Source organism: Leiobunum rupestre, chromosome 5 (genome assembly GCF_980474605.1).
Source record: "Leiobunum rupestre chromosome 5, qqLeiRupe1.1.hap1, whole genome shotgun sequence".
In the NCBI taxonomy this organism is placed as follows: Eukaryota; Metazoa; Arthropoda; class Arachnida; order Opiliones; family Sclerosomatidae; genus Leiobunum; species Leiobunum rupestre.
The window spans coordinates 14,830,181-14,843,066 of record NC_143388.1 but is presented as its reverse complement, the minus strand read 5'-3'; the positions used below and the strand labels follow the sequence as shown (position 1 = coordinate 14,843,066).

Below are 12,886 nucleotides of genomic sequence, written 5' to 3'. Positions count from 1 at the left end.
CTGGAGCCCTTTAAGTTTAGTTACAAAAAATACTGAAATTCCAAAAAACAAAAGTACAAAAATTAGAAAGGGTGAAAAAATGCAAACCCCATCTCGGAAAAACCCACGAAAATAAATTGGCCCCAAAACACGGACTTTGAAGTAGTAATAGTGTAAAAAGAAGGGGTTGCGGGCCAAAATAAAGGGGGGGGGGCTAATGCCCCATCTGCGACTCGTACAACTATTTCTTTCATTTTTGAAAAAATAAAAAAATAAAGAATGCCGTAGAACAGTTTATATAAAAAATATACAAGTACAAAAGAACGAGAAAAAAGGAAAATTTTGTCATTCCATTTATTTGGATCTGCGCTAAAATAAAAGACTCGAAACGAACGAGCCAAAAACAGAAAAAATACACAAAGTAAAATGGAAGGAAAACAAAAGGAGCTCTAGCCTTTCAAAGTCCAAGAAATAAATAGTTTTTAGAAGCAGGGAGCGATTGCCGGCCGAGATGGAATCGGGCTGAAAACGATTTATATCGAGTCCGAAATGTTTGCCACTTTTGACAGCCAGGGGTCACTCTTTTTTATTCTTATTACGAAAATGAACCGCTTCCACGCACAAAAATGATAAGAAATGACTTCTGGCCACCGCTAATCAATACGGAAACGAAGACGGGTCAACGGAAGAAACCCCTCCGCGCGATCCCCTTCTGCCCCCGCCCAACCTTCGCGATGGGCCCATGCGTGAAACCTTCCATGCTGACCGAATTTCTACGTTTACTTTCTATATTTAAATCCTTCTAATATGATTATGTTCACTTGTAAAAAGTGAATTATATTTTTCTTGAGCTAGTGGTATAAAGTACGAAATCACTTAAAGACTATGATTAGTGGTTATATTAACGCTCAATTAAGATAGTTGACAAAACTATTTATTTAAAATGGATTACAAATTGTTTAAGGCGTAACCTAACATAATATAATACAATAATGTAATAATATAATAAATAATGTAATAATGTAATAAATAATGCAATAATGTAATAAATAATGGAATAATGTAATACATAATGTAATAATGTAATAAATAATGTAATAATGTAATAAATAATATAATAAATAATATAATAATGTAAATAATGTAATAAATAATGTAATAATGTAATAAATAATGGAATAATGTAATAAATAATGTTATAATGTAATAAATAATGCAATAATGTAATACATAATGTAAATAATGTAATAAATAATGTAATAATGTAATAAATAATGGAATAATGTAATAAATAATGTAGTAATGTAATAAATAATGCAATAATGTTATAAATAATGTAATACATAATGTAATAATGTAATAAATAATGTAATAATGTAATAAATAATGTAATAATGTAATAAATAATATAATAAATAATGTAATAATGTAATAAATAATATAATAAATAATGTAATAATGTAAATAATGTAATAAATAATGTAATAATGTAAATAATGTAATAAATAATGTAATAATGTAATAAATAATGTAATAATGTAATAAATAATGTAATAATGTAATAAATAATGTAATAATGTAAATAATGTAATAAATAATGTAATAATGTAAATAATGTAATAATGTAATAATGTAATAAATAATGTGATAAATAATGTGATAAATAATGTAATAATGTAATAAATAATGTAATAAATAATGTAATAATGTAATAAATAATGTAATAATGCAATAAATAATGTAATAATGTAATAAATAATGTAATAATGTAAATAATGTGATAAATAATGTAATAATGTAATAAATAATGTAATAAATAATGTAATAATGTAATAAATAATGTAATAATGCAATAAATAATGTAATAATGTAATAAATAATGTAATAATGTAAATAATGTAATAATATAATAATTTAATTATTAATATAATAATATAATAAATAATATAATAATATAATGAAATAAAAAATAATAAAATAAAATAATAAAAAAATAAAATAATGTAATAATGTAATAAATAATGTAGTAAATAATGTAGTAAATAATGTAATAAATAATGTAATAATGTAATAAATAATGTAATAATGTAATAAATAATGTAATAATGTAATAAATAATGTAATAAATAATGTAATAATGTAATAAATAATGTAATAAATAATGTAATAATGTAAATAATGTAATAAATAATGTAATAATGTAAATAATGTAATAATGTAATAATATAATAATATAATATAATAATATAATAATAAAATAATGAAATAATGAATATTAAATATTATACAAAATTTCTTAAAAAGAACAAAGAACTTTTAAAAAGAAAAACAAAGACCTAACAGTTCCTTAGGCTAATTTTATTTTCTTTGGGGAAAAACTTCGTTTTCAATTAGCTGCTAATTGAACCCACGCATACATTAAGCCTAATAAAGATGGAAAACCACTGCGGATATATTTGAGTCTACTGATTAAAGCCAATTAATTTAAGTCGGTATGTCTAGACGAGTGTCAAGGGACATTTGAACCATTCCGAAGATCTTATTGAAACGTAGAAACACGTTTCTGTCTTAGATATTTATATTTTTAGAAGCGAAAGTTCGGAAATATCACCTCGAAACCTCAAAGGAAGTTATAAATTAGAAGAAAAAAAAACGCTTTTCACATCGATAATAATAGGCGAATCGCATCATACAATTGAGTGCGACGAACCTTTATGTGGTCGAGACAATTAATCAATTATTCCTGAGATTCTGAGAACACCGAATTTAGAATGCAGTTGAATAACACGCAATTTAATATTCAACTGTTCCTTTAATAAAGGAAGTTTCCAAGGAAATGTCTTAACATGTTTGATTCATTCTGATTATGTAACGTCTTTACATATTTAATAGATTTTAATATAGGGGTCGAAAACTATGAATTACTCACATTCTTAAAAATCAAACCAACTAATAAGATTTCCAAAAAGATTTTTAAATCTTAAGAAATCGGTGAAATTTTAAAATAATTAAAAATAATCTTTGATAACCAAAAATAATCAAAAAGAAATTGTAAAAATTGGGAAATCTTTAATAAACTAAATCTTAAAAAACTAAATGATTTTTGTCTTTTTTTGAAATAATACAATCATTAAGAATCAAAAATCTTTGGTAATCAATAAAAAATCCTAAAATAAAATAACTGTAAATTGACAGCAACAGAAGGAAATCTTTGTTAATCAGTGTAATTTTTACTTCAGTGGCTGACCGATCGATTTTAATGGATAATGTAAAATTGAAATGTATTGAAGTATGATATCTTTTACAAAAATTGAAGTGTAGAGATATCATAATCGGATATTAGCATCGGTTTACAATAGTGTTGTACGTCATTAAACATTAAAAACCCTTAAAAAGTAATTTATGTTTCAATTTTTTTATTTTTCCGATTTGCGAAAATTTTCTGGAAATTTTTCCGCATTTTATTTTTCTGGAAAATTAAAAACTCTAGTTCACAATATATCTTCTACGAAATAAGTATATATTATGTTCTTTGAATTGAAACATGTACGTTCGCGAGTGACCAGTATAAGGAGTTGGTAACTTATCTAAAAAAAATATATATCTTTTGATTTCAATATATTAATAAGCTAATTCGCTTTAATAATTTTCAAAGTGTACCATTCTTTTGACGTCAAGGAATGTCATTACATTGTCCGCGAACCTTCAGGGGCGAAATATGAAATGTGTCAAAGATGAAAGTGGTCTTACCCTCTTCGCAGTGATCTCCTTTGAAGCCGGTGTTGCAAAGGCAAGTTCCTTCGACACACAGCCCATTTCCGTTGCAGTCAGCCACTTCACACTCGGCCACGGGGATGTTGCATTCGGGGCCCTTCCAGCCGACGTCGCAGCGACAACTTCCGTGGACATAGCGCCCGTGACCGGAACACAATACTGGACAAACACCTGATGACAAAAACAGACACGACGCATTAGAAGATCAAAATATGAGAGAGGCGACATCATAAACGCGCCGAAACCTTTTGCAAACAATTTCTATATTACATGACCGAATGTTTGGGCAAAAATGAGGCGACGGCAAGCATAGACGCAAAACTCCCCTCTAGGCCTCAGGGCTGATTTTGACTAGTGCAAAAATGAGGCGACGGCGAGCATAGACGCAAAAATCCCCGTTAGGTCTCAGGGCTGATTTTGACTAGTGCAAAAATGAGGCGACGGCGAGCAAAGATGCAAAATCTCCGTTAGGTCTCAGGGCTGATTTTGACTAGTGCAAAAATGAGGCGACGGCGAGCAAAGATGCAAAATCTCCGTTAGGTCTCAGGGCTGATTTTGACTAGTGCCAAAATGAGGCGACGGCGAGCATAGACGCAAAAATCTCCGTTAGGTCTCAGGGCTGATTTTGACTAGTGCAAAAATGAGGCGACGGCGAGCAAAGATGCAAAATCTCCGTTAGGTCTCAGGGCTGATTTTGACTAGTGCCAAAATGAGTCGACGGCGAGCATAGACCCAAAATCCCCATTTGGTAAAAGGGCTGATTTCACTAGTGCCAAAATGAGGCGACGGCGAGCATAGACGCAAAAATCACCGTTAAGTCTCAGGGCTGATTTTGACTACTGCAAAAATGAGGCGACGGCGAGCATAGACACAAAAATCACCGTTATGTCTCAGGGCTGATTTTGACTAGTGCAAAAATGAGGCGATGGCGAGCATAGACGCAAAAATCCTCGTTACGCCTAAGGGCTGATTTTCATTACGTAAAAAACGCTGTGACCGTGAGCATCGACCCCAAAATCCTCGTTACGCCTAAGGGCTGATTTTCATTAGGGAAAAAATGCCCCGACTGTGGACGTCGACGCAAAAATAATAATTAGGCCTAACGGGGATCTAATGAAAACCAGCATTCACAACACTATATAGATTTCCAATTACTTTATTATACCTACTTTGATGAGATAGTTTTAGATATAAATTTTCGTCTTACAGTATTGAAGTTCGTAAAAAAGGTCCCTTTTAGTGCATATTAAAATAGTTTTTAAAATTTGGAATTTTTTATAAAAATTTAACATTGATCTTGTGAAATCAAAGAAAATTCACGATTCTAATTAATAAAAAATTTCTTCTTTTTTTTGGTATAATGAAACGAAGCTTCATTAATTTCAACCCCATTTGATATGTATGAATTTTTTTGTACATCGTTAAATTCTGCTAATTTAAAACTTCGTTTCATTAAACCAAATAAAATTGAAATTTCTTTTTTAATAGAAAAAGTTTATTTTATTTTATTTCACAAGATTAATGTTTAATTTTTATAAAAAATTCCAAATTTTAAAGGGTTGCCACAATATTACCAGATTTAAATTCTCTGACTTTTCCCCGTTTTCCCTGTCCATTTTAAGTTATTTTCCCTGAATTTTTAAGGTCAAAATTAGACAGTTTTTAACTTTACATTTATTAGAAGTTAATAAATTAAAATAATAAATAATAATAATAATCAGCTAGGCTAATATCCAAGGCACCACCTTAGGCCTAAGTCATCCAGCGACTTTTAAAGCCATTAATTCAGGTGGCCGGGTTACAATGCGTAGGAGGGTGGTGGCACGCGAGCCAACAGCTCCTCACACTTACTATTACCGTTAACCTCAACAAGTTTTTATGGAAGGGAAAACCGAAGAGCCTGGGGGAAAACCCCTTAAACCAGTGGGGAGATTACTTGCAAAGTCAACTTATATTTCAGTACCAAAGTTAAAAAACCTTACTATGATCTAATTAATAATAGCAGAATTTGCCATAGATCTGGAGTAAAATTACTTTCACAAAGTTACTGAATTCTCTGACTTTTCCCTAACTTTTTACAAATTCTTAAAATTCCCTGACCTTCCCCTGACTTTTTAGGTCCATTTATAAATTCCCTGAGTTTTCCCTGTTTTCCCTGACGTGTGGCAACCCATGATCCGCGAAAGCGATGAAAGAAAAGTCTGGAAATCTAGATTCGATTGAGAAGACGGATGTATTATCACGTATTGATTTGAAAGCACGTGGTCAACTTGCCGTAGGAGAGGTTCAATAATGGAATTGAAAATATAGCCTTAGCCAAACGGCGCAGTCAGAAGCGATTCTTCGGGGTGGGCGCTCTGGACAGCCCCCTTTGGGTCAAGTAATCATTTTTGGTGTAAGGCTACCGACTATTTCCATTCTTTCCTTCAACGGAACAGTCAAAACTATTTCTTTCGCGGTCGCTTTTGGGTCCGAATGTTTTCGGCAAACTCCGCCAGGGCGCGTCACCCTCATTTCGGCATCGCACGCGGCGCGACAGGGCCAAACGAAATGGCCCTAGAAGGGTGGAAAATAAAGGCGGCTTCAAACGTACATCCCTCAAAGTCGATGATATATCGGAGACTTTCTCCGCCGGGTTCCACGTAATCAATTTCCCTACCGCTAGATGGCAGTGTCTCATCAATAACCGAGAGCGAAGTCAACCCTGCAGGGGCGCGTTGCGAAGACTCCGAAAGAACGATGGACGACTGCTAAATGTAATAAGAGATGGCGCTAGCGGTCGCTATTCTAGGAAATGCGGGTGTAAGATTCACCATCTTTTTAATATACCCCCAGTCGACGTATCATCAGGGGTGGGGGGCAAAAATCGGACAATCTAAAATTAGCATACTTAGAACGAAGTTGCGCCGGATCGAACGACGTTTCATCTTACACCAGCGGCGAAAGCGATTTCTCAACAGCTCGACTCGCGTTTCCGATCAAGGATTTGGACGCGGAAATAATTTCTCGGTTTAACGTTGCGTGAAATAATTCAAGAGCAACGTTTCGAACGGACCGATATTTATCACAGAAACTACTTTCACACGCCTTCCAAAGAATTAATTTACGTTAGTACACATTTCAAGTATAGGTAAAATTTTCGAGACATTAGTCAGTACCATAAGAAAATTTAAATAAAGATTTCTAAATGTAATCTCGAATAAGAATTGTTGGTTTATATTCCAAATATACAGGGCCTACTCTGTGAAATACTCTGTGAAAATATTAGAAATCGGCAACTAAAATATGCAACTTGGCATAAAACGTCTTGGTCAACCAATTTTAAATAACACTTTTAATTTAATCTCGAATAAGAATGGTTTGTTTATATTCTTAATCAATATGGGATTAAAAAATCATCTAAATGTATGTAAGATAAATCTTAAAAAAAAAAAGTTTATGATGTATTTTCGACTAAGAATGGTTTGTTTATATTCTTAATCAATATGGGATTAAAGAAATTATCTAAATGCGTGTTAGAGAAAACTGAAACTCAAGTCTAGAAATGTCTTGGTTAAATTGTAAATACATATTTCTGGTAGCTTATATTCTTAATCCGTGTACACCTGAAAATACAATAGAAACGAGCGACTCGGCTAAGAAAGGTCTTGGCCACTGGTCAACTAAGGATCAAGATGAACAGCGTGCTGGTGTCGCGGCTCAAGCGGTTTGCCAAAACGATCAGAATCCTGGAGGGATTATCGGGAGACTGCTAGAGGATTTACTCGGGCCTCGAGACCTATTGTAGAGCCGAGTATTGACATACCGATCCATCAGAGGCAAAGCGAATTTAAGCCCCATATGTTGCCTTTGACGGAATAGCGGAGAAACTCGCGCCAGAACTATATTATCCATTTGGTCCGCTCGCTATAGAAGCGCGGATTTTGGCTGTAACGTCTTATTAGATTTGTCTCGGCCAAAGATTTTGGGTCGAAGAAACCTACAATGACAGTCCCTATTTCCGTAACAAAAATCTTAACGGGACGTCAAATTTTAAAAAGCCTTGAGGAAACTAACACTGTGAAAATTCCATTTTATGATACAGGGTGTTTCAAAAGGTGATGCAAACATTTGAAGGAGTTGAAGGGGGTGAGTTGAGAAGTATGCCTGTTTTTTCCATTTTCCTACGATGAGTTAAAAGAGCGCCAGAGAGCAGCTTCGAAGTGTGGCCTATAACGTCAGTGCAGACCATTCTTATAGTCATTTTTAATTGGCGGAACGGTTATTGAAACTTATAATTTGGTGTGACGTTTTCTGTAAATTTATCTTTAAAGTGTTGGTTGCACGAAATTTTAGCTATGGCTAATTAATGGTTCATTAGAAAGAGAAAACATTTTATAGCAAGTACAGAAAATTTCATCAAAATCGGTTAAGTGGTCTTTGAATTATTATAAAAAGAAGTCGAAATGGTGGAAATCGAGTTTTTCGGCGAATTTCCAGACTTCTCGGCACCCATGACGTCAGAAAATGCGAAGCGTATCATTGGCTAATTGTCTGTAATACATTTCTTTACATCTGGGATTAAAAGCGGGTTGATTTAACACCCAGGAAAAAGTCCTATGCGGTAGTAATTGAAATAGGCATACACAAGGCAAAAACGATATGAAACCGAAGGCTCCTTGTAAATTCTTCTTAAAACGTCGGGTCGCGCGCGCCGCGTAAAAAAAAATATTTTTTATTTCGATAATAAGCCTAATATTATGATTAAAAACCTCTGGTTTGAAAACTTCTACACGTAAACAGAATCCCTCCACTTCAGTTCCTTCTATTTTAGGAATAAAACTACAGCTTTGATTTGCCCCAAATTGCTCGTGCTACGGAGGAGAAAAATTCGCCGAAAATTTCAGGATTTTGGGGAGCAAAAAAGGTCAGTTTCGGACTCAAAGTTAATACACTTAGGCTTGGAAATTTGTTTCGACAATGACATTTTTGGAAAGAGAACGTCCTGGGCTTCAAAACAAGCCCGCATTCATTCGTTTTTATTACTATCGATTTTTCGTGCAACCAACAGTTTAATTTAAAGAATTTGAAGCTACTTTTATTTAACTTTCCACTTAGTAGTTTTATAAATTTCTACTTTCATAATGTCTAATCTATCGTGTTGAATAATATAGGTGTCATAAGACTTTTAGGAATATAAAGTATTCCTATTTGGCCAAGACTAGATTTTCCGTTACTTAAGCCTTGTCAACACATGGTAGATAAAACATTAACATAATAGAGCACCAGGCACACAAAAAAAACGAAGTAAATTCAGTCTTTCAGCGTAAAGTAGAACAATTAGGCCCAAGAGTAATAACTCACAATCTTAGTCGAAAATAACAAGAAGATTTTGATGGATTACTTTAGTCTGGCACCAGAAAAGAAACCATCTCCGAAGGGAGCGTTCAGGTTTTTCTCTCATTTTTTCCTTTCGTTTTTTTAAGCAGACGACGGGCCTCTAGTGACATTAAGTAGAAACTGCGGGACTTAACATTATACAGGTTTTTCCGCTAACCCTTATTTTTTTTACTGAAAGTATTTTTACATCTAAGCTCCTGTTTTTGGACGCCCTCTTTCGACGCGAAAAAATATTAAATTCAATTCTGTAGGGAATATTGAAAAGAATTTGGATGGCGGATGAAAGACCCGAGTTAACTTGAAAGTTTGATCGAACGCGGCAAGATTATATTTACCCTTAATAGTAGAATGCCAGGGTATCGTGGTTTTTCGTCTCGGCTCGCTCCTATAAGCAACGCGGCAAGTTTCTCTTTTGTGAAAGGGGACAAAAATCAACTCTGCAGAAGAAAATTTAAATCAACGGGATCTGCTTTTGTCGGGTTAAGGAAAGCCTAGCGCAATTTCCATTGATATGTAAATTTTGCCTCTCCTTGTTTCTGCACCCTCCCTGTTTTCATTATTTTTTCCATCCCTATTTCCAATGCTTTCGCCAAGTAATTCAACTTTTTCTTCGCTGGAAATAATTATTTTTCAGAGAATCTTCGGTAACCGTAAACTCTTCGCTTTAATTAACGCGGAACCCGAGATTAAACGAGCTTAAGTTTAAACTCTAAAAAAAATGTTGGAAAACCAAAAATAATAATAATTTTAATGAAATTAATCCGAAACATATTTATATTTATATCTCACAGTTAATTTTGATTATATTTATCTGTAATTGTGAAGTCTTTATTTATATCGAAAAATATATAAACATATACTTCGAAGTTAAAATTTTAATTTTATTATATTAATCTATAAATCCCAGGATATAGTAAAGATATATATTTGGTTTATATGGAAATTTGGTAGTTTTTAAATGTCACTGTGAAAAGAGAATTTAAATTGTTTAATTACTTTTTCAATAATTTTAAATTTTATAGAAAATTGATTCGAATTTCCTATTTGATAGTTATTGAAGAAAGATGGCGCTGTACAACACTAGGCGTTATTTCCTCCTTTAATGTACGAGAACGTCCCTATAGTGTTGTCTAACGCCATCATCAGTTCTTTTGGTGAATTACCAAAAGTAATTTACAAAAGGAAATATTCTTCTACATGATTAATACAATTCTTCGGACAAAATAACAATTAAATTAGTATTCAAAGCTTTGAACATATTAAGTGCAACATTTCTCGGTAAAATCTTTGAAGGATTAAAGAGGATTAACCCGGGGCAGCAATTTGAATTAGAAAAAGCGCTTAATCTTGAGTCAATGTGTATCGGAATTTCAAAAGGTTTAGCCGAGCGAGGGGCGAAGGAATTAAGTTTTTAAAAGGTTCGCTTTTCCAATCTATGGAAAGCTTAAATTTTGTTCCGCGTTTTAGGCGCCAATGCCGCGGACCACCCCATCTGTTGGAAAAGTTAAGAAAACACTCATTTCACTCGAACCGTCGGAAGCCTTCAGAGCGTCAATTTAAAAAATGGCTTTAATTAGTTAACTAAGGGCATTTAAGAGGGTTCTGTGGAAGCCGCTTTCGGTTTCAGAATTAGCGGCTTTGGTATTAAAATTGCCCCCCCCCCCCCCGCCTATACTTTTTCACGGGACTCTGGTTGGGTCGTCGCCTTATCTGACACCGTACTTGAAAGCCACATCTGACACCGCGCTATCGTCCTTCAACTGACACCCCTTTACCGATTTCGCCATTCGAATCGCCTCTCTACACCGCCTTCGCTAATAACGTCCGGTTAGCTAGGAGAATGTGAAGAGTTGAGGGAAATACAACGTGTGGCTTGGAGCGGCGAGAGGTTAAAAGAAGGCTGTATTTCGGGAAAGCTGTTTTAATTCTAATCGTTAATTAAAGCTAGCTGGGCGGCTTCGGAGTTTATCGATTAGAGTGGCGGGTGAGGCCTCTCGCTGGAGACGAGGGTGGTTACGGGCCACCGAAAGTTGAGAATACGGCTCGCCTCGGAGCATTACTCTTACGAGCATTAGGGCGAAAGAGAACTCGGGATATGCCCAATTTATTTCCCGGGCCTCTGCTCTTATAACCGGGCCTGGATGCTCTCGCTCAGCCCGGGTCAGCCTACCTACACGCCGCTATGAAGAACGTAAAAATCTGGCAATTTCCTAGAAACGCGCCCCTAAACTTCCAAGGATCAGAGGCCAGCCTTTTCTGGCTTTAAAGAGGCTCGCGTCCTTATAAATTATATTGCCAAAGAAATTCGATAACCGTCGTGCTATTTTGAAAAACAAAAGTGAATTTTCGCTTAAATAGACTTTTATAAAAGTTAACGGACTTAAATAAATCCATACCTCTACTTGGAATGCTTATCCTGCCGTATCGCGTATGGTAAGATCACTCTGCCGGCTTTGGCCCCGCCTACGATAGAAAAATCCCCTTTGCGCGTGCTCCAATCTCACGTTGTTGTTTGTTAAGTCAACATAGTGACGTCAAAAAAAACTGTCAGCCACATCGAGACGAAAATCTGCCGCGATAAACATTCCAAGTAGAGGTATGGATTCTTGGTTTAAAGAATGTCAATGAAATTATGCTAAAAATGTAAATTGTTCTTTTTAGAATATATCGAGAATATTCTATACATAAATTAAATAAATCAAAGAGCTATTTTCAAACCTGGATTGTAACAAACAAACTTTTTCATAGCGATATATCGGAATTTAAGTCGTTTACACAAGCTAGCTTTGCCACGGCTAAACACTATACCTATTGCTTTAAAACCTAAGAAAGTTTTATGTACAAATATAAAGTATTCGGAAGAAAACCTTGCGTGGGAAGGTTTGTGGCTAGCCCTACCACGGCTAACCACTGGCGCAAAACCTATTGGTTTAAAACCTCTGCAGGATTTTATGGAATAGTGGAAACCGAAGTACTCAAAAGAAAACCTTAAAGGGGAAGGGTCAAGCTTTAACCAGTTAGATAGCCCTATAACCCATTAAAAACTAAAATTTATGGCGAAAACCGCATCAAAAAATATTGAGTGGGTAATTTTTAATAAAATAAAGAAATTTCGGGAAATCGAAAAGCGCGCGACACCTGGTAAGAACTCGGTGAGACAGAAAAACTACGTAAAAGCGCGCGCTGCTGAAGACGCAAAACATTTGTTTTGCACGCGCGGCGCGTTCCAGTTTTAAGAGACTTAAGCCTAAATTGCGCGATTTTAAAAGTTAGGACAGTTCGCAAATCGCTCATACGGGGTTAGGGGAGCTTAGCGGCAACCCCTAACATGGCGGCGAAAATTCAAACCCAAAAACCTGGCGTTATTTTTCGTTTCAACTTTCTGGACCAAAAGCTATTTTTTCAAGACAAAAAAAGGTACGTGTTAGTATATTGAACGTCTTGTTAATCTGTTGATACGGAAATAAGGCCATATTTGGAAAAGCTTGGCCGTTCCCCTTTAAACAACGTGAGAAGGGTAGTGGTTAGTCTTGAGATAGCTGATGACTTTCGTTTCAACAATACCTAATTCTTTAAAACGCTGCACGTTTTTATGAAAACAGAGTTTGGAAACTAATGGTATTTATCCAGCCGGTATATATTTAAATAAAATGAAATTAACTTACTCGATATTATGGTCATATTAAACATTCGCTTAATTATTCAAGCCTAAAGGCCAAATTCCAGACTATAAAAGATAAATACACCTTAAATA

General features: G+C 34.6%; 1 protein-coding gene across 5 annotated transcripts in view; it reads right to left on the bottom strand.

Annotated features, from left to right (window-relative positions):
* The window catches only part of LOC149943621 (teneurin-m-like), a 280,977-nt gene that overhangs the window by 44,352 nt on the left and 223,739 nt on the right, over positions 1-12,886 (bottom strand). For all 5 annotated transcript variants that reach the window (XM_090175899.1, XM_090175900.1, XM_090175902.1 and 2 more), the window contains one exon: positions 3,730-3,924. In XM_090175899.1, coding sequence (XP_090032025.1) covers positions 3,730-3,924 — 195 coding nt within the window. The remainder of the gene's footprint in view (positions 1-3,729; positions 3,925-12,886) is intronic.